General features: G+C 33.4%; 1 protein-coding gene across 1 annotated transcript; it reads left to right on the plus strand.

Moving 5' to 3' along the window:
* The first annotated feature begins 15,388 nt into the window (after positions 1-15,388).
* Tbce (Tubulin-binding cofactor E) lies at positions 15,389-23,381 on the plus strand. Its single transcript, XM_068768356.1, has 7 exons — positions 15,389-15,813; positions 17,887-17,993; positions 18,654-18,833; positions 19,290-19,704; positions 21,021-21,152; positions 22,480-22,636; positions 22,917-23,381. Exons 1-7 carry the CDS (start codon positions 15,469-15,471, stop codon positions 23,231-23,233), a joined length of 1,653 nt encoding a protein of 550 aa, XP_068624457.1. The 5' UTR covers positions 15,389-15,468; the 3' UTR covers positions 23,234-23,381.
* Positions 23,382-24,153: the final 772 nt, after the last annotated feature.

Raw genomic sequence — 24,153 nt, forward strand, 5'->3', positions numbered from 1 at the left:
TCTATATTCTAGTCATTAGCGTCCGTGCCTTTGTTTCAACGATTACATTCAATATTTACGATTTTCAGTGTTTACTAAGTCTTTTAAACTATTTCCTGTCTTTAATATATATAGGTTGTTAATTCATTTTTGTCTTATCTGTTTTTCACGACGCCTTATCAATGTTCAGTTTTTAACATTACGGTTCGTGTGACCACCGACTACACACTGCGACTTTGAAACTATATCAAAGTATATTACCATTCTTTTTTGCAGTAAAAATGATCAAAAGATAGGCCCCTCGTTAGGTGCCAAGTCGCCGACATAGCCAAGTTCACGGGAAGTCCATGGCTGCAGGCAGACCTGATCTTAGTGGAGGCCCATGCTTTGCAGTGGGCGACTATCAGCACACATGATAATAATGATGAGTGCTATGAATAATTTTTATCAAATCACTTAAGCCGGTTGAAGAGGACACATTTTATTTCACATAATATTCCGTGGTTGACATTTTTCATTACGTTTTACTTGCCATTTATTTATTATCACGAAAATAGAAAATTAAAATAACGACTTTCAATATTAAAGAAGAATGTTAACATTAAATTATATTAAAGAACAAATTGCTTTGAGTTTCGTTCAGTGAAAATGATTACCAAAAATTGAATGTCAACTTCATACTCCTTTTGATAGATAATTAAGCCGTATTTTAATAACGGATTATTACTAATCTACACAAAATTTAAGCAACTTGTCCTCAATAAGATGTCTGTGGCGAGGTGAACATCAATTTGTCTACAATATTTATATATTTATGAGATGGCCATACGAAATCAGCCGTGCACGTACTTTCTTCTTTTTTGATGAGGAAATCAAAAATATACATACTTCTTCAATAATCTTCTCTGAAAACAAACTGAAATAACTTTAAAACCTAAATTCCATCCGGCATTAGAATTGGATCATGAAATGATATATTGAAAAAAAAAAGTATTGAAAGCGATAGTGGTCTTATTTATAAGGAACCTGTGTGTGTGTCTTATTTATGAGGAACCTGCCAAACGCTACATCACTTCTACAAATAATTAAAATATTAATATAAATGTCTGTACCACGAACTCTCATCATTATCATATCAATCGACAAACGCTCTCTGGTTCAATCTCGCAGCGAAACTCCGAACATTACCCTCTCCATTGCTCTCTACGACAGAGATTTTTCTATGAACTCCACAAGACAGTCACACATGGTTAGTGTTGTGTTTTTTAGCAATTGTTATAATCGTTATTTATCATAATGATAATAAATCAGTAAGTGTGATAATTTTAATATACGTAATTAATACAAAAAAAAATTAATTCAGATTGCTATCATGTGCAGGCAACCTAAGGCCTACGTGCACGGATGTCGCTCGTCTATTGACGCATACTTTAGGCGTGAATGTTACGATTATCTCTCAGTTAAGTCACAGTGAACTAGAGGTTCCGGTTTGAAAGGAAAAGGAAATTTTTACTCTATTAACGTAAGCTTCTCTTCTTAGTAATGAGTCAAGACCTGCTCAAAGTGGCGGTTGCGGGATTCTTTTCACAGTCCTCCATCATTTCTCTTAATTGACAACCATTACGCTGCCCTCTAATCCTCACTACACCAACATCAACACTGACACGATCAAGTAAACCTCGTCTCCGCCACTTCAACCTCCATCGCAGTGTCAAATGTAGGTTCTGAAAACGAATGCTTTAGTTTATAGTATAGATCACGGACTTTACTTCCGTTCCGTGAACTCATTTCCGATGAAGCTGTAAAAGCTTTAGGGCTAACAGCAAAAACATTTTCGAAACAATACAGTACAGTGATTAGTTTGAGTAGCAAAATTTAAGAGTTATAACACGTTAAACGCCGATAGAAAAAAATAAAAATCGTAAAAATACTTTTGGTCGTAATTTGTTTATTATGTTACGATACGTATAGAAAATAAGTTTTATTCAATTCTGTACATGGGTTACATAGTTACAGTCAAATACATAGCTGAGGTCACCGGTGCACCCCATGGCGCACAAATACAGAAAATATATTTTCCGGTACCCGGCGCCGCGCCGGCCACCCCGCCGGCCACCCGCTACACCAGTAGTAACGTGTGTTACTAGATCAATTACGTTCCTACTATCTTAGCTGTCATCATTTTCTTATTGAATAGTTAATGTGCGAGCCTTTAGATATGGATTTAGCTATGGAGGACTTCGAATTTACGCAGGATGAATGGAAGCAAATCAACGCGTTAGGAATTTCTTTTTCGATCGCTTCTATAAACAATGACGCTCTCGTAGAATCGGATAGTGAACCCATGCAATTACCGAAAAAGAAAAGACGTTTGGTTATCGCAAGTGATAGTGATAGTGTCAGTGAGTAGGCTGAAAATTTTGTTGCCGCCAATATATCGCAAAATTTTTCAATTTTTCAATTCCTTACAAGGTATGTTTGTCCCACTGCGCAGTATAGTTCTACAGCGCCGTGCCGGTCACGGAGTACGAATAAAGTAACAGTCAGAATGGCCGGCGGCGTGAAAAAGTAGTTTGAATATGACTATACGTTGAGGTCACCGGTGACCCCCATGGCGCTATGATAGAGGAAGGGTGAGGTCACCGGTGACCCCCATGGCGTTTAACGTGATAACAAATATATTTAGGCACTTCTGAAAAATATATGGCAACACATTTAAAAATTTATCAAAATGGCAACCAAAGGAGTATTTGAGGCAATCCGAAGGGTTATCCGGGTGATCCGTTTGTATAATAAAGATTGAATAAAATTAATTAATGTAACTTTGGAGCTTTTTTTGGAACTTTGGCACAGAACTCTTTTGGACCAACAACTTTTTTTTTTCGTCTATTTTATTCTCGGCTCTCTATGCTTTGCAAAGTACCTTGCGAGGTGTTATAGTTTTAGAGAAGAAGCAGGAAGAAACTTTACAACACATATTTTAATAAAGTTTAACAATACAGATTTATACATATACTTTAAAAGATATAGCCTAAATAAAATAAAAATAATCAAGCGAATTTGTTCCCAATCATTCTAATCATTTAAATATTCGTTTATTGAATAATAAGCCTTTTCCGTCAAATTACCTTAAACATGCCTTTTGAATTTTTTAAATGGTAGTCCAGTTTTGCAGAATTTTTTTGAAAAAATCTAATGCCGTATATTACAAATAAATTGGAGACTACAGTCGATACTTTGGTTGAGACAGTTTCTCGGTGCCTTGTAAATACACTATGGATATCCCCATTTTTTTAAGTTATTGTAATTATTGAAAACGTTTCGTGTACATATGCAACAGTTATAACACGATGAATGGTTATTAATAAGAATATTTTTTTAATACATTATTAATATTATTATTAATAAATTATATAAAAAGTATTAATTGCAGTGCACAATTGTCGCTCGTTAACTTGCGCATTATTTGTACGCGTTGGAATCGAAAGTGCTCAGAGCCACAAATTGAGCCTACATTTTCGATATTAAAAACAGAATTGTTTCATTACTTTGCACCCATAACCAATGATCATGTATTATGGGGACCCGAAAGTAATGTTGCTTTCTTAAGTTATATTCACACGACTGCATTTCTAACAAGTTTTTATTTCTAATCAACAATATATTCACCTTCGTTATCAGCAACCTTTTGCCATCTAGTACACAAATCAATGCCGGAGCGGTAAAATCAATCGGTTTTTCTGTAAAATATGTCAACAGAAACGACATTACTTTCCGGTCTCTAAATACACATAATCATTATTATTTCAGCCGTTGTAAGTCCATTACCAGACATAAGTGTACTCCATATATTTTCAATAGACCGGGAGGAAGCGGCTTGTATCAAGCGTCGAGTAAGCTTCGCAACGATTTTTGAATACGGTGTACCATATATATTAATTCATAGCAAATGAGCAAATGAATTTCCTGTCAATTAAAATACACTCTTTTAAAGCTATAACCAATCATCCTGTGTAGTTAACAGAACAAAACATCTCATTTAACAAAGTTTCGTAAAACAAAAACGAACTAAACAACTATTATAAATTTTTTTTCTATCTAGATTATATTTAAATATTTTATGGAATCAGGCGTTACCTTGCGGAAGTCCATACTAAGTAAGGAAAGGACCAATATTTAGCCACTTCCGCACATGCAGTGATAGTCGTGCAACAAAGTGCACCGCCCACCAGCCCGCTGATAAATGCGTATAATTTGTTGCACGACTACCACTGCATGTGCAGAAGTGGTTAAATATTGGTCCTTTTCTTACTTAGATTATGTTTTAAGAAACTGTCACCCGCTATGGCAGAGTAAAACAGTTTTTTGTTTTTTTTTATGTCTCCCCCCACTTATCCCCCAGTCCTCACAATGACACTCGTTACCTACGGATACGCAAAATAAAGTCAATTGCTGGTAATTACTGCGCATCGTTTAAATTAGTTCCGTCCGACCGCGTTCAGGCATTCGTTTGGGGGTTGAATAAATTACTGCATAGAAATTTAAACGTATAATAACTGATAAACGCCAGTTTCGTTTTTAAAAATAGCTAATAACGGTTCCAACGTTAATTAGCTAATAGCAAAAACATTGTAGTTAGGAATTAAATGGATATAAATATTCAAATATAGAAAATTCAAATCGGATAATTCAGGGCTGTCGAGAATTAATTTTTATAACTACATACAATACCCGGCGATAAATATTACACATTCGGCCTTTGGAAAGAGACAATCGGCTAATTTCGGCTTCGTAGAGCGTTATCTCTGTCGCACGAAATACAAACAGTCCTGTATCTATTAGGAGCTGTTACAACTAGTAACATTTGTTTTTTTTTTGATAATTGTTTTTATTCTTTGTATAAACCATTTACATGGTATGAACCATTTATAAACTACCACACTAGGTGAACCAAAGAGATAGTCTAGATCGCAGGTGATCGTCGACGAGGACAGCTCAAAACCAGTCATTGTGGCTACCTTTGGGGAGATCTTGCAGTAGACGTCTATCGGCTGACATGATATTGATGTATTAGAATTAATAACTCTTATTAAGGATTATTAATTTATCACAAAGTCGCTGCACCAAAAGTCAATTGACCATCCGTACGTCTCGCTGCGCCGAGAATCAATTGACTGTCCCGTACAACTCGTTGCGCCTATATACAGTATACAAATAAACCATTTGACTTTTCTATTCTTAGTCACAATAAACCATTTGCCTGTAAATGTATAGATAAAGAAATCGCACAGCATCCGCGTACAAAAGGAATCTTAAGTGACCCGGGATGACAATGGGAACCGTCTATTATAATGCAACCACGAGATTTGAGCTCGTAAATCCTTTGTTGATCCTTGTTGAGAATTACCAAAAATTAATATATGATGTAAGTAATTTTAACACGTTCCGTGCCACGGCAATTTTTGACGATTTTCAATTCATGCTGCGAGGGCGTATACGACCCCCACTTTAAAAATTATAGAAAAAGTGGTTTAAGACGTATACTTTACATTTTTTCAACACTAAAAAGCTACAATTAGCGGGAATAGTTATAAATTTCAACATACATTACGTAGCCTATAATTAATTTTGTAAAAATCTTTTGTTTTTCAACGAAAACTGCAAATGGTCTGAACGGAAAGTGCAGCAGGGGTCGCTTACGCACCACATGGCATTGATTGTTAACCTATCTATGTCAAAAAAATATCATAAAAAATTGGTTTACCTTTTTAAGTTATATTTATTTATTATGCCTATCTTTAGTTTTATATTTTATTTATCTATTGTACATGGATGCGTGCAGCTTCAAATTGGTCTGATTAGAAACCTTTGGATAAGCCTATGCCCAGCAGTGGACGCCTTATAGCTGAAATAATCATGACGACATGAGAACATAGATATGAAAACTTATTATTTTAATGTAATTTTTAACCTAATTAAGCTTATTATTAGTATTCAGTTAGCGAGACTAAAATTATAAAATAAATATAATAACCAAGGCAAACAAGCTGCATTTTTATACCATAACCAGAAGTTAGTTTCGAAATTCAAAATTTTACCACCATGTTGCCATTTATATACGAAACATAAACCCCCCAAAGAACCAATATTCTCGTGTATAATACAAAAAATGTAATTTTGCAAGTCATTATCGAGGCCGCTTTACAATTTTTTTAACAAGTTTCCTAACACGGGTAAAGATTCTGAAACTAAAATCACAATTTCTAATGAGGCTTGCGCATTAACGTTGATAAAGAGATCGCAAGCCATAAAGTGTTGCATCAATCTTGAATATCCGTATTCTTCATGTGACCGATTAGGCCGCCTGTTTACGTGTCAGGAAAAGTATCAAGATTATTTAATCACGCACCAAGAACTAACAAAGTATCAAAACTCATTACAATAAGTGCTTTGTTTATGGAATGACTAATTTTTATTTAATAAGGTTTAAAAGCGCCGAAAGGTTCTTAGGTGACGACCATGAGCCAGAAGACCGACGATATATTGAGGGTTGCGTGAAGTCGATGGATGGGAGCAGCACCTATGCAGTGGAGAGGGCTTCTGTCAACTGACATGGTGATGAAAGAAGTTCTAACTGATTTTTGATAGCACATCTATCAGATCAAGTAGTTTTATCCAATGATCACAGACACCAAATGGAACGTATTTAAAATAATATATGTTCATTCTCCTCTCCACCCACACACACGTTTCCTCGCATACATACTTTTTACATTATTCATAAACCTACCCAGCATCTCGCAAGACTGGCTTTCAATACGTTAAGTCAAGGTGATCGAATGTGAATTTATTTATTAACCTAATAAAAATTTAATATTTACGCAAGATGTCTCGTGAATATAGAAGGTTCTCGATGGAATGTTTTTTCTTTTAAATAATGTACCCGTTTGTGGCCGCATCTTCAATACATTTAAAATTATTCGCTAAACGCTAGAGCCTCCGCCTAAGATCTCGACCGCCTCGTTATCCAGTGGAATCATAACGTAAGCGCTGTCAAAATTGGTCCAGCCATTTCAGAGATTGGCCGGAACATACAGACAGACTGAAAAACATTTAAAAGAATAATTTTAGTATATGTGTCGTATATGTATTCATACGCACGTAGTAACAGGAGGTTATTTTACTTTTACTAACAGTTATTGCAATTTTATATATTTGTATAGATAACATCTTATAAGTTGCATAACATATATATATATATATATATATATATATATATATATATATATATATATATATATATATAAGTGGCAGTGGGCGGGGCAAAGAAATAATGGCCACTGAGACTTGAGCGTTTTGGAGCGGAGACAACGAACCGACAAGCGCAGCAAAGTACGACCACTACTAAGGCAGACGTCTTTGTTGAGGTCCTTAGAAGACGCTGCATGCAGGCCGCTTCCAACCGGTACCAATTGTAAGGTTATTGCAAAGAAAATTATATAAGAAAACTAGCAAGTTATTAAAAAAATAAGTAATGCACAAAAAATCTTGAATTATACAGAGTAACGTTATCATAGATTAAGAACGCGCTATATATACAATTGCACATAACTGATATATATATATATATATATATATATATATATATATATATATATATATATATATAAGCATAGCATAAGTATAGATTATATTGTTAAATATTAAACGAACAATATAATAAATGAGTGGAAAAATCAATAATGAATGAAAGATAGAAATACGAATGATCGTGAGAGGTATAAAAGAAGAAATAAATGTAAGAATATCAGTAAATAAATATCAGTAATGCCCCGCCTTTAAACATGGTGGGGGAAACGTGATGTCTCCCAAGAACGGTGGTAAAAAAACGATACCATTGGAAACCTATAGGGTTGACCTATTTCTAGCAATTTACGTCGTATATCTTCAATGATAACTATGCAAGTAACATATTATTAAATTAATAAATAAACCATGGCCGTCGTGACGTCTCGTTTAGGACCTGTATTTAAATTATGGAAACATTACGCACTTAAACAAATCTAATTAATTCAAATGCATAATTATAATTTGAATACAAACGTACATTTACTGAACAATCGTAAATACAAAACGAATGAGTGACCGACTGACTGAATGATCTATCAATGCGCAGCCTACAATTAATAATATCTCTATCTACATTAGATCCATATACAGGGGTGTTTGGTTATGTATATAAAAACTTTAAAGGGTGCATCTATAGGTCTTTCTCTACATATAGTGATAGCTCTGAAATATGTTACATATTTTTTTTATCTATTTGATGCGCCTGTAACTTCTGACCATACAAAGTGTAAAGAAACAATGAAGAATAATTAATTTTAATATGTAGTAAACCGAATTTTGAAAATGCTTTTCCTTACTGTATTATCATTACGTTATTCATTATTTCCGAAACCATTGATACCAAGTATTAATTGACAACAAATGAGCTATACATTCACCCCCTTTAAAGCTTTTAAACTTATAACCCATCACTTTGTATATACAATTATTGTATCTCAATACTGGCATATGAGAACTCAAATATCTGGCATTCCGAATTCAAATTTATTTCAAATAGCTAGAGCTATCTTTATGTGAAAACAAAGAAAGAAGAGAACCCTAAATATGAAAGTATGCTCCGGTTACTGCGAAGGAATAGCAAGATATCTACTACACGAGTTATTAATATATAAAACGTTACTGAAGCCAGTATGGAAGTAGGAAGTATACCTCTGTGGAATGGCCAACAACCCCAATCTCTATTATTCAACGCATATAGAACATAATACACCAATACCCCGCTTTCGTCGTTGCGTTTTGTGTTTTTTCGCAATTGCTTCGCTGCTTAATTAATACTACTTTTCACTGTGCGTTAGTACTGTTTTTTAATTGTCCTCTTTTTCTAGCGCATCGCAATTTGCTAGTGAAGAAGATGACAGTGACCGTTCAATAAAAATCTCCAAAGAACAAAAATTTAACCTCCAAATAAAATTCCAAAGCGATGTGCTTGATATAAGATTTTTTTAAAAATATATCTTGACAGCGGAAGAAGTTTTAAAGTGTCCCCGGCGTTATTTATACAATTTTAATCTGTACTGATCGTGAAAAAGCATGATCATCATCATTTCAGCCGTATTATTTTCAACAGAACCGGTTTGAGGTGGCATGTATCTAGCGTGGATAAGCGCATGAAGGCGATAAAATAATAAATAGCCAGGTGCTATTTTTTTCTTCCACGACATACTTTGTACTGTCACTAGCTGGTCAGATACGCGGCTTCAGTATGTTAACAACCGGAACTACGGGTCCGGTTGTTAGGACTAGAGTACCACGGGAACCAGTGGTAGACATCAATGACCGCCCACACAGCAGGCGATTATTAATGTTGGATTTGCATTAGCTATATGGTTAATTCCAGACCGCGAACGTGTTCGGGCTGGGCGTTCGGCGACGCGCGAAGTGGCCAAGTCACCGGTCTTGCGAATGGGCAACATGGTGAGTGATCACGCGGTTAGGAGTGACCGTTAGCGGTCTTGCGGGCTGGTAACTGGCAAGTTACCGCAGCTTGGGCACTTGTCTGCTCAACAAGAAGTATATGCTAGATAATAACCACCGCAGCCGAAAGAGGTTTAGGCTAAATCCAGTGATAGGATTCGAGAAGTGAGTGTGTTAACAACTCCAGCACCATAACCGGATAATATGAGAACCATCTTACCTGGGGTTCCGAGCAAGGATTGAATCGTTAGTGCATTCTTGGTGAAGTACGGGAAGTGAGTGTACCTTACAACTTCATCACGTGCTCGTAGTCAGGTAGTGCGTACGCGCACGGGGCAATCACCTAAAAGATTTCTGCTATCGGAGACAGTGAAGGCGAGATCTACCGTAAACAGGTCCCTACCTTGGGACGGGTGTACTGTCCCCATTGATATAACATAACGATTGGGAACTTTGAGAACAGTGTAATGAATAAATAATAAGGTGTAGTAATATAGGTATAATAAAAGGGATGTTGTCAGTTATTGTCCTGACACAATCGAAAATTAAAATAAAACAAACCGTATCTCGGAGTAATCTCTCTTCAAATTCATATCTACGTAGTATCATTTACAATGACCACTCACGTACTTCATGAGAAAAAATCTGAAAAGCCTAATTTGGTTGAAACTAGAATCAGATTCAACTCCCTGTAATGATATGGTAAAGCTACGGCCAACACCCTTATAAACGATATGCTACATTATTTTAACAGTGATCGCAATAGCTATTTTTGATGCACCAAATGTTATTATGATTATTTCCATTTTTTATTTTACTAAACCTATTTTAGGCAATTCTGTATTCATTACTTGATTAAGCATATTTACTTCAGAATACGATAATCACAATGTCATTGATATATCCGAACACGAATAAAATTCCACAATAAAATTAAAAAAAATATAAAAGCGTATTAGAGAAAAAAAATTAAATAATAGTACATAACAGCAGTTTGTCAAGAATTGTTTAATATCGATAAAGAATATCCATGTCAATATCTGCGTCGAATCGCTGTTCCGATCACTGTTACAATTAATTAACATAGAACACGGCATGCAAATATAACATACATATAAGGAAAATTAGCAGTAAATAGCGCAAAGTTTAGCGTTTAGAGCTAATAAGCGATTCCACTCGACGCAACCTTTGTCGTAAAACGCATTAGCTTATTAATTGTCGATTCATTCTTTTCTTGGAGTCACACACGTCTTATAAATTGTGTTTAAAATATTTATAACCTTATGTGCCACATAAATATACATCGTTCATACCGAAACGGTTTTTATTGCTATGTTGACTGTCCCGAAGTATATTAAACTCTGTACAGGGTTGTTTCTTTCAAGTTGTTTTCTAAATTATATCAATTTTTAATGCTATTTTGTGACCATTCAATGCCTCAAATAATTTTAATATTATAGCATATATCCTCCAATAAAAACTCAAAACTACTTGGAGGAGAGGGTCCCTTTAAAATGGTCTTTTTCAAATTCAATAATAATGTACTTAGAAATATATCTAAGTACATTATTATTGATTTTGAATGCGTTAATTGCCTGATTGTTAATGCCTTTCAAAATACATTAAATCCTTTTTAAGTAAAACGAGCATAAACTGAATACTATAGTGCTACCGAAATCGCTATACCGCGCCTTAGTTATGTACGAGGTGACAGTGGAGCATTGGCCACTCTGTTCTGTCAGTTCGGCGTCATCACTCGCAGCAGCGCTCATGTTCTTTTTTTCGGTGAATATGCCTGGCTAATAATTAATGGAAGTACTGCCTGTCAAGACGGTGAATTCATGACAAAATTTGACCCGGTATTAAGGGTTCAGCACAAAATAATGTATCTAGAAATGTCTCTTGGTGATGGCTAGACACAAAATAAAAATTTCTGCTATTTCTTTAGGAAAGTCCTGCTGACTTTTCACTCTATAAAAAGTTTTAAAATTTTTGTAATATATGATTTATTAGAGTGCAAAATAAAAAATGCAGACCGGTACCCCATCACTGGTGATGTCTTTATATCAAATAAAAATATCTCCTACTTAGAAGTAGCTTTCAACAAAAACTCAGTCCCAACAGATTTTTCACTGACAATCTATGGAAGCACTTTTTTAAATAATGTCAATTAAAACAAAAATTTAAAACAATTTTAACTATTCCCCAATAACATAAGTTAGTTTATGAGTGTGTCAACCATAGCATTAAAGTCTCAAAGATATCTTTGACAACCCTATCCACACCAATTTTTTAACAATGTATTTCTGGAAATTACAAAGTAATTAACAATTCCAAACCAATTAATGTTAACAAATTAGTAAATATGTACAGCACGTTTGTGTCACATTACAAACAATCGAGTACAAGTTAAAATAGGTTAACCTCAAGCCATGATGATTTCAACTGCTAATTAATTGGATTCCCAAAACACATACAATACCACTAATTGCCTGTGTTGTTTTGTATGTAAGTACACATTAAAGTTGTAACAATCTTATGGTTTAGAAATGATTTATAAAACTTAAGGCTTCAGGTTCAAATCAATTTAGATTCTTATTAAAGTTATTTTATTTTTTTACTTATATTCTGTAAACTGCCTGATAATTAATGTAACAAATATAATAAACATTCTTAATAACAGAATAAGCTAAACTATAACTTGATAATAAAGGCTTATATTATAAATATATACAAAATATTTAAAGTAATACAAAATGAATTTTTGTATAGAAACTAATGTACCTTGCATCTATATTGGTCTAGCTGATTGGTTATGTATGTCAAAGCTATAAATATATAGCAAATATGTAATTCATTTACTGTCAATTAATGTAAAGTATACACTATTCAAAAATCAATGGAATATTTAGAAACAGCAATTAAAGTAATGAATATAAGAAAAAAAAGCTTTTAAAAAAAATTCATACACACTTGTTAACATTAATTATTGTTTTCTGCAGACTTGATTATTTGCCTGTCACATTCCAATAGTTTCAGAGTGATAACTTTATATAGGGTGATTGTAAGTGTAAAAGGTTTAAAGCTATTTGCTGACAATTGAGCTTTACATTCACCTCTTTGACACTTATACCTATAATCAATCACCTGCCTATAAGATTATTTTCTGGTATTTTAATATTTACACTATCATTAAGTACAAAACCTTGAAGTGGAGTACACTCATATAGTTAACAAAACTAAGCGAGAGAAGAAGAATTACTGGCAGAGATCATATTTTTACATGCATATCACCCTATGTAGATTTTTTTACACAAGAAAAATGGATGGAGCCTCTTTCAGTTGTTTATGACATTATACAAAAGTGCTTTTCATAAGACAATTTTAAATATTAATAGATGTTCATTCAGTCTGTGGTTATAGTTAGTGATTGTATCACTATGGTCTAAACATACAGGATAATTGAACTAACTATTAGCAAAGAATCTAGATCTCAAAATCTGATATCTGGTGGTTTTCTATTTTACCTTTTTCATATTAATTATCTATACAATCCTTTCCCATTTGTTTTTGATATTTATGCATTTTAACATTTTTTCAAGAAAAAAAAATTTTAGCTACAATTTTTTTAACATCATTATATTTCAAAATTAATTATGCTATAAAATCACATTAATAATAGCACTTTTAAACGTTTTAATTTAAAACATTGTATATAAAGAACAGGGAAAGAGCTAATAAAATTTTAAAATTAAATGCAGGTCATAAAAAATAAATTTTCTTTTTTCAAACAGTTTTAAAATACTTGATACTATATTTACGATATTTAAAAAAATATATCGTAATAGATTAAAACCTAAACAGGTATAATCCTTGATTGAATGGGAAATTATTGAATGTACATGATATCAATGCATTTATAAATGTTAAATGATTGGTAATTATCTACAAGTGATTATAAGATAATTTAAAATAACTTGAGGAAACGTTAGGAACGCACTTCTATAAATTAAGGTGGGGTGATATTATTACACATATGAACGAGTATACCATCTAAGGGGTCCAGCCACCCTATTTCGCAGAAATATTGCGTGTCGCGGCAAATTGTAGGATCAAAGTCAAGGCCAATCCTTGAATTTTTACTCGCATATAGTAAATAAACGAAAATAGAGTACATCGTGTGGGGGTACCCCACGGTGCGTTGGAAAATCAATATCGTTCAGAAACGAAATCTGCACTATCTACAATACTAATACGGTAAAACTTGCTTACTTAAAATACAGAACTAATGTCATTCATAAAATTCTGTTAAATTAACAAATCGATGACCCCTGACATTAAGACATGTTTATGTCCGTCAGAGATCGAATCAAAAATCGGCGAAGAAAACAAGGGCATGGCGAAACAAAATATTCTCCGTTAAATATAGATCGACGCTTTACAGATTTATTTATATTTAAGAAAGCTCGACGGTTTAAACTCGATGCACTTACCTCATTTTGATGCTTGTGTCCTTTGTCGGGATCAATCCTTATGCACTATTGCATGGCACACAATTGTTCACTTATAAACTGCATATTATATACACCGGCGTACATCTCACATATTATCGGGTTAAGGATACGTCTGGCATCAGGGTGGCCATTTTCGTGTCAAAAAGCACTTTTCACACGTCCCGTTTTTACTTCGATTACGGAGAGCGAGGAGCGAGAGGACGCTAGCACTGCGTCGGCACTCAGAGCGAATTAAAGGAATTAGCTTATAGAACCGTCAAGCGAGAGTACAATGAACGTACATGGATGAAAATAGAAACAATAGCCGTGAGCTTTTTTCACTACGTCAGCTGAAGGCTGTGGCTGTATTGTGTACGATACGATCGAATGCATCCCCCCACTGGCCGAGCTTAAATTACGGCACAACGTGTGCGATTCGCTGCGAGTCCGGAAATTAAATTTACATTTTCGTCCCTATTTGGTTATACTTCCAAACTTGGTCGTATAATAAGTTTGCCAGCCGGCAACCAATCACCGTTCAGTGTATTCTGCCTTGTTCAGCGACTCGTACTAGTATTGCCATCTTTTATGCTACATGTGCAACTTTTCGTCGATGACTCACGTCACTAATAATTAAAATTATTTGTCAGTAATGCAACGTATAAATTATAATATTCAAGAAAAGATTAATTTAATGTAATAAAAACACGAAGTGGCGACACCTATTGAAAAAATTTTGATGTAGTTATTCAACCTCTTTCCATTATCAAAATTTTATTTGTGCAATTTGCCTTATAATCTGAGGTTTTTGGACCCAAACGTTTCAATATTGGTTATAGCAATACACGGTGTAAATTTTTTGAATGTGATCTTTGTGTGCATTATTAGTACCAAAAATATTATTACAACAAATAATTTTGTACAAGAATTACATTTCCTGAACCAGAAATTATATTCCTTAGAGCCATAATAACTACTCTTGTCAAATAGAATGCACAACTTATTAGTCATAACCACATGTGATGCGTTTACATTAGTAACAAAATGTCCGTCTGCATCTGCCGAGACAAATAAATACAATGGGAATTGCTACATAGCTTATAAAGAAAAAAACATTCTTGACTTTATTATATTAGATCAATCAAAGTCTTAGAAAAATTGCTTTGTAGTATATTAGTTACTGAAACCTTTTGAACAAGTAATCACACACTTTCAAAAAGTTATCGCATATAAAAGACTCTTTTTTTATAATTGTTTGTGTTTTCTACAATCATCTGTCCCTTTCAGTAGCTTACAAAAGAGCGCTTGCAAGAGCGCTATACTATATGTATTTGACGAATAATATAGCAACACTTGACAATGCGTCAGTCAATCTGACGTACGCGAAGCTTTCTGAAGAGATCATTCTGTTTTTCATTTGATAAACAGTTCCATTTTCGAAAACACAAAAAGGATGGTGGGCGCGATGCCTGTTAATTTAATGCCAAAATTTTGTAACGGCACCATGGACAGCTGTAACGGAATGGAGGATGAAATGCAAGTCTCGATTGGGAGCAGGGTGAAGAGTGGTGACGATTTTGGCACAGTAAAATATATTGGTGAAGTGCAGGGCTACAAGGGAATTTGGTATGGGGTTGAGTGGGACGACGCCTCTAGGGGAAAACACGACGGCTTTGTGGACAACGTGCAATACTTTAAAACTACCAAGCCGAATTCCGGTTCTTTTGTTCGGCCTAACAAAATATCACCGTTCAGAACTTGCGCGGATGCTATTCGGAAGTATTACGGTGATCGTGAGGTAAAAATTATTATATTCTTTTACTTATATTATCACATAGTCGTACCTAAATCTCTCTTTGTACCAAATTTGGTATATACAAGGTCTGACACCCACACAACAACAATCCTAAGTGTTATACTATTCATAACCAAACGCACTTGTTCTCCCTTTCATTTATTGTTATTTTAACAAGAGAAAAGATTATTGGGTGCATATTTTTCTAAAGTTGGATGAGGATGCCATAATCATCTGCATAGGCAGCTTGTTAACAATAAGAACTCTTAGGAAAATACAAGCAAATGAAGTTGTCTTAGGTATAGTTAATGGTCTGATTCACATATTTACCTGAATCTTTTAATACTCTAGTAAAGATTTAGCTTAATATCTAATCTCTGATTGTTACTCTAATTTAGGTGTCATTGTTATAAATAACAATAACATTTATCAAAATGAATATGGTTTGTCAAATTTAACATATATTGAACAATGAATTATGAGTTTAAAATCTTTAAATATCATCATCAGAGATGTCCACTGCTGGTTTTAATGACAATTAATTAGTGAAGGCTTATTATACATACATTCCAATCTGTCCCTTAAAAGGTGCAGTTAAGACATGTTGACTTGATATAATAGATTGTTTACAAATATATGTATATTACATGTACTAATAGTTAATGGCATGTATATTTCATAATAATAATTATATATTTGATACTAATAATATTGTTAATTGATCCCGGAAGGCCTCAGCCTTCATTAGACCAAGTAAAGACATAACAAATAAAATTTATAACAGTCTGACACATTCTTAACTAGTGGTTTTTTACTCGATTGTGATTAATTTAAATATTTAATAATTAAAGTTATAGCACTAAGTATCAGAAAAACTCCAATTCATAGCACAGTAAAAACTTTTATTTCACCTTTAACACCCTTATCGGCCAACTAGCATAGTTTCCATTAGACAACTTATCACCTCGATGGTTATTGAACAACTGACCGAGCTCCTGACTCAATAATAAAAACGCTGTTTCAACGCCACCATTCTTAATTCTTTTACTGGAAATTGTCACAAAAGAGTGACAGGGTTGAGTAGTGTTGCCATTTAAGAAAAATAAAACTACCTTTAATAAAATTATTACATAAGTATCACTGAATATAAATGACAAATATTGATATTTAATTATAACTCTCTGTATTCATGTTAGAGAATCTAAGACATTTGCAAAAACACATGATGATGGTGGTGATGATTGTTAAATTGGACAGTACAATTTGCTCCCCAAGGATAATAGTTCTTGCTGGATCATTTCATATAAGACTACGGATTTTAGTTGCTATATGCTGTATTATAATTAGCTCCTTGCATTATTTTCATCCCTCATGATCTCAATATTGTTTAAGATAACTAATTAAAAATCTGGTTGTAACATAGGACAATTAATTACTATGTTATGTATATATTTATTAATGCTTACTTACACAAGCTACAATGGAGAAAACAGTCAGTTGAGACAAACTGGTCACAACATTACTTATATGTATGTTACAAGTTTGTAGATGCAATATGGGTAGGCTCTCTCCTAGGTAGACCCACAATGTAAAGGTCACAGAAAAATATATATGAGTAATAAAAGACCAGTCATTGTGGTAATTGTTGACAGAAGCTTATGTCTGGCTGTGGAGGTCTATCAGCTGATATGTATTTATGTTACTGTTATGTGATATATAAAATTCTTCATTGTGGCAGAGGTGGTTACAATATATTAGGGGAACCAGAAAGTAATGTTGTTTAATTCAACATATTTTACAGAAAATCCAATTGGTTTTTACCACTCTGGCATTGATAATTTGTATACTACATGGCAAAAGGTTGTTGATAAGAAAAGTGAATAGTTATGATGTCAATAAATTATTTGTTGTCATCAGCTGTATATTTTATAATATTTGGCTTTAAGTAAATGTGAGTACAAACAAGTAAGAATATGGTTTCTAAAACATACAAAATCTCGTACTTTTTGTTCTAAAATAAATGATGAGCATAACATTAAATGTATCTGTAACACAAATAAACCTCTGCTTTTCCAGGATGAAACAGTGGCAGCACACCGCAGAACTGTTATCAATGAATGGAAAAGAGAAATGGGTGCCCCGTTTATTGAAATGGTGGGTTTTGAAAAGATACACCAGAAACAGTAAGTGTAATATTATAAAAATTATTTAACTTATCAATAAAATTATTTATTATGTATCCTAATGTAAGTTCATTAATTTTTTTTGTTCATTCGGTCTATAGACTCATTGAAGTCATATTTCAGTGATGAACAACAGGACAAATACCTTATTAATCTATTCAATTTTTTTTTGAGTTATGTAGGTTAGGTTGATTTTACTGTAATTTTTTTTTACTAATAGTAGATAGATTAGATTTTATCTAGCAATGTTAAATCTCTGGCAACATTACAGATTTAATAGTACTCTTACCAGAGCTTGTTTCTCTTTTCAGCCCTAGGTTGTCCACGGCTAGATGAAAGCCTTCCCCATTGATTTCATACAGCGTCTAATGCCGACTTTACCAAGCTCCTTATACAACTTTATGCAATTTCCCGGTCTTTCCTGGTCCTGGTCGCCACCTTAGATCTATAAGGCCCCAGTAGGCTTCTGTGCGCTAAATAACCTGCCCATTGCCATTTTAGCTTGACAATCCGGTGCACTATGTCAAATACTTTTATTTATCTATGGATCTATTATTTCTTAATTCGATCTAGTGAGGTAATCCGAACACAGTCCTCATTTTGTGCCGCTGAGCGTCTGTGAGATTGCCAATAAATAAATGAATGATTATTTAATTTCAGAAAGTTTGATCGCCTTCTAGAAGTTTGCGTGCACGATCAGAATGTGTCCAAGGCGGGGGACGTTGCATCTCTCTGCCCCAACGTACGGAGTCTGGATGTATCACGCAATTTGTTCTCGAACTGGCGTGAGGTGATCCAACTTTCAGCTCAATTGCCAGACTTGAAAGAATTGGATGTAAGGTTAGTGTCATAGAAAGTACAATATAGATCCTTTGAATTGATTGCTAGAAGGTAGTTCAGTTTCATGAATTATAGCATTATTGACCTCCACTATAAGTCTCTCAAGAAAAGGTATTTAAAACGAGTAGTCGGTTGGTATAGCTCTTTTATCAGCAAAAAGTGTATGAAAAAATGATCAGTCTGAAATAATTTATATTAATTTATACTTTATATTAGAATATTCTATTTACAATAATAATTACATTAAAAGCCAGTAAGTTCTGGTAGTACAAGTCTGCAGGATTAAATATTAACTACAATTAATTTTAATATGAAGTAATTAGAATTCTTAAAATATAAGCATATATTACATAATAGACAGTAAATGAGATATACATTCGCCACTTTAAAGGTTCTACACCTATAACCAATGTACATGTACATTGTTCATATAATAATTTTCTGTTTTTTCTTCAGCAAAAACCGTATGGCCATCGACATGTCGGAAGAGACACTGTCCCAACTTTCGATCAATTTTGCCAACCTTGAGAAACTGAACATTTCAATGTGCGACTATGAGTGGTCTGATATCGTAGTGCTGTCATATCTCTGGCCGAAAATAAATGAAGTCATAGCCGCATACAATAGAATCAAAAAGCTAACAACACCTGAAGTCACTCTTCGTACAATGACAATACTGAGATTGGATGGAAACCCTTTAGATACATGGAATGAAGTGATGAACCTTGGAAAATTAAAAAACCTGAAGGTGTTAAGTTTGAATGACTGTGAGATTAAAGAAATCAGGTTCAATAATGAACCTAGTAATGCAAAAGTTGATGTATTTGAAAATCTGGAAGTGTTATTCCTGAATAGGAATTCAATTAATGATGTAAGTATCATCTTCATCATTTTAGCTATGAGACGTCTCCTCTATATAGGACTGGTTGTAAGTAGCAATCTTCTTTCGAGGACCTTAAGAATGTCCTCTGTCTAGGTTACGTAACTCAACACCTACTGGGAAGAACATACAATAAAATGAGTGGGGCTTGTTATTTTGTTTTTGGTGATAATTCCTTTATTATTATCACAAAGATAAAACGTGAGGAAACTAGCAAATTGTAAATGAAAAGCTCTCAAAGGGTGGATTTTATAATATTATTTCAATATACTAGTTACTTAATATCTGTAATAATAAATGCAAGTATTTAGTTGTTTATGTGCCATCGTAATTATACTGTCGCCGGACAGAGTTATACCACAAGATGCATAACCAATATCAAAGACATAAGGATGTCTTTACTTTGAAAAGAGTTTAAATTATTTTAATTAAAAAGTTTAAATTATTCAGTGAACAAATATTCATGTCCTAAAAAAAAGCATAATATGTTGGGTTGTATTTGTGTCTATTTTTACTTATAAAACCTACACAGCTTTAGTTTATTAATTCAATTCTGTTGTTGACATTATGTAAGCGGTCTATAACAGATATTACTTTGTTATATTTCATCATATAAAAAGAAATACCTTTTTTTAAGATTATATTCATGATGTATAAAACCCAGAAACGACAATAAAACGATAATTTGTTGTGTGCAAACCTTTTTAAAAAATTGGCACGTGTAAACGAATCTTTAGATATCGTCACTATTGTTGACAATACAAGCTATCTATCTCTTTCACTTACTAAAGTCCTTTCAAAGAGCAGTTTAGTACCTGTAGAGAATATGCTACATAAATATTGTTTTTAAAACTCTGTAGTTTTATTAACAATAATGATGGTTCCTAAATTGGAGGTTTCTTGCTAAATTGAATATTCATATTGACACGTCCAATTAAATATAACATGAAGTCTTCTCATGATTGCATTTAAGTAAACATAAAACCAATATGATCTAATTTCGGAATAAAGGGCTTTATTATTATATCCAAGATGATAATGTAACAACATGTATGTCGATAGAACTGTTTTACATATAACATTATCTGTATTGTGAAGTTTAAGTTTAAGTTAAAATAATGTAAGGCTCGCTATACACAGAGCCAAACAGGACTGGTAACCGAGTGCAGGTACAGGGCTTTCTTTCCTTATGTCCCAAGCGTCACCCACAACTTACAATGTGGTCTTCATACTGCCCACATCTCAGCCTCAAAAATTCTACATATCATTTATATGTAAATATTGATTTTCTTAACACTTTGTTCTAGTGGCGATCAATAAGCGAATTGGACAAGTTGAAAAGCCTAAAGAAGTTATATTTCTTGAAGAACCCGATACAGAACAGCGAAGACTATGATACCACATCTCAACTGGTTATAGCAAAAATTGGAACACTACAGGTGAATTATATCAAAATAATTTTACTTGTCCCAACTGAAATGACTGTCATTGCCACTGGCTAAATTATATAACTAACCAGTATGACTCCCCTGTTATATGCAGTTATATGGAAGCATATATATCGCATTATTGGTACTAAAATAAATATACCATTTGACTTGGCTTCCTTATGTATATAGCGAACTTGCTACATTTGAGTTTTTTTTTGTATTTCCTTGAGATAACTTATAGTGAAAACTTGCACGTTATAAATGTTAGAAGGTCACATTTTATAGAAATAACAATTTGAACTCTGTAATATTATCTTTAATAATAGTGTTAATAGTATCTTTTAACCTGAAGCTATGAGGGTTCCAAACTCAAGCTTAGTTGCGAGGAACTCAAAATAAAGTCATGCATGTTTTTTAATGATCACTTTCATGATCGTGTTTAGTACAATAGTTGGAAAAATTATAGCGAAGATTCATTATTAATTTAAAGATTTCTTGATATTTTTGAATTTATGTACTTTTAAATTTTTTGGATACCATTTTATTGAATCTACTTCTGATATTCTTTTCTTAATCAATAGTGTTGTGTATTTATTAAAATATAATAATTGAATTGGGTAGATAGATTACTTCGAATCTTTTGAGAGCAGTTAAAGCACAGTGGTACAGGACTGAAATCTGCTATCGTAGGTCGCGGGTTCAATTCCTGTGATACAATGTTATATAATTCACACTTTCTGCATTAATTTTATGAGATTGCCACTGCTCACAAAATTCCAGAGGATGGACAGCAGTGTCCTTTGCGCACCATAAAACTAGACTGCCACCGCCAACATGCATGACAAGCATGGCGATTATGGTATATCTCCACATAAATACCTTTCTGGAAGGCCTATGCCTTGCAGAGGGCGTCTATGGGCTAAAACAAAGAGGACGAAATGACAATTTACAGACATTCCATGAGAGTATATTGTTATATTGTATGTAGTTGTCCAAAAAGTGTTACTAATTAAGTCTAGATCTAAATAAGGTAGACAGATGACCTGGTTAAAGTTGTCGGAAAACACATGTTGCAAGTCTCTTCTAACTGGTCTTACGGGAAATCTATACAGATCTAACTGGAGGAGGGCTCTGCCCCCAGTACACTGGATGTCCTATAGATGTAATGATGACAATATTGAAATTTTTTTAATAATCTGTTATTAAAATATTGTATGTTTTTTGTGTATATACTGTTCGTTTCCTTTACCATAAAAATAAAGAAAAAAAAATTTTAAATTTGTGTTTACTGAGATCAGATGACTGTTTAATATTGAAATAAATTAACTGTGCACAGGAATTAAACGGATCGATCATCACACGAGAGCTCCGTAGGGGTGCGGAGTATGACTACTTGAAGCGGTATGGGGGGGAGTGGAAAGCGGCACAGAAGGACCAGACACTCAAACTTGCCTTTGACTTGGAGCATTGTCGATTTCAGGAGCTACTTAACAGTGAGTTGCTTAAAAGTCACTCGAGAGGCAAAAAGGCACAGGCATAAGTTGAACATTTGTAAAATTGGAATAAAAATTCTTACCAAATGTCCCACCGATTTTATAAAGTTTAAAAAAAGAGGAACCAATTAGTTCTCCATTATTTTCTCTCTGTAATTCACACTCCCTTGCGAAAGAAAAGCAAGAAAATAACAAAACACACAAAATCTCTATTCATGTGACCAGTGTCTTCCAATGATCTTAACATGTCTATAGTATTAATTTTTATCAACCATTTCAGAATATGGCATACCAGACGACAGTTTACTAGTCAAACAAATCAAAAACATGACTCTTACATCCCAGCTCCTGGAAGTTATATTGCGCGATGAAAATGGAAAAGTTTTAAAAAAGAAATTTCCTTCGACAATGGCTGTACAAAAACTAGTAACACTGGCGCAGAGGCTGTTCTCAAAGCCAGGCAACAAAGGAACCCCCGCACTAAATCTACTCGACGATCAAATGCAAGGCGCAGAAATATGTTTGGACAATGTTATGAAGGACCTCGCTTATTACTCAATAAAAAATGGAGACACCATCCTTGTCAGATTCAGATAATCTGAAAACTTTATTTATATGGCAATACTAAACGGAAGGCGTTTTATTGATTGGCACGCATTTTTTTTAATTATTTAACAATTGAAGCTTTGTAAATATTTATCTCAAAATTGTTCTCTATTTATTGCGATTTTATTTGCAAAAATAAATATCCTATATGTATTTTTATGCTCTTGTTTTATTATTTAAAATATCTTCAAGTATGTTGCATTGTTTTGTATCTCCATAGTTTGTTATTTAAAAATGGAATTCCATATGTGACCTTAACAGTCTTATTGAAAATTTTGATATTATAATTTGAAAAGAAACATCTGTGACCTTCATTGTAACATTTATTCTTGTTTAGTTAGGTTATTAATTAGGTTATTTTACATTCAAATGATAGTATCCATTTTATTCGACAAGTTTTTAAAAACTGATATTAAATTTTCTTTGACGTTTCATAATCATATTTTAATAGATAATGGGATTCAAATTTACCTGTTTTTTTTTTACATACATAACTAGCTGTCGTAAACACTTTCTTTTGTGGGTGTGATTTCATATGCATTCCTGGAAATTTTTGAAAAAGGATTTGGGCCAAATTTATATCCATATTCAAAAGTATGTTTTCAAACAATATAATCAGTTTGAAAATGTGCATTTCTTAATGAACGCTCAACGCCCATTGAGGGTAAAATTATGTAATAATCGTATTGAACTAACCTTTACTAGATGAAAATAATATTTCTACCAAATTTTAAGTATGTTAGTCTTATGGTTCAAGAGATATTATAATGAGTCGGAACGTAAGTGAAAATCTCTTATATATATTTATTGATAGGTTATTACCAAATAACTGATATGTTCAGCGGATTAGAAATTTGAAATGACATTGGGTAGGTCACATAGCGCGTAGAAAAGATGACTGCTGAGGCTGT

This window comes from Battus philenor, unplaced genomic scaffold, assembly GCF_028537555.1.
Source record: "Battus philenor isolate CCGP_79_NKW_IND1 unplaced genomic scaffold, ilBatPhil1.0.hap1 SCAF_25, whole genome shotgun sequence".
NCBI lineage: Eukaryota > Metazoa > Arthropoda > Insecta > Lepidoptera > Papilionidae > Battus > Battus philenor.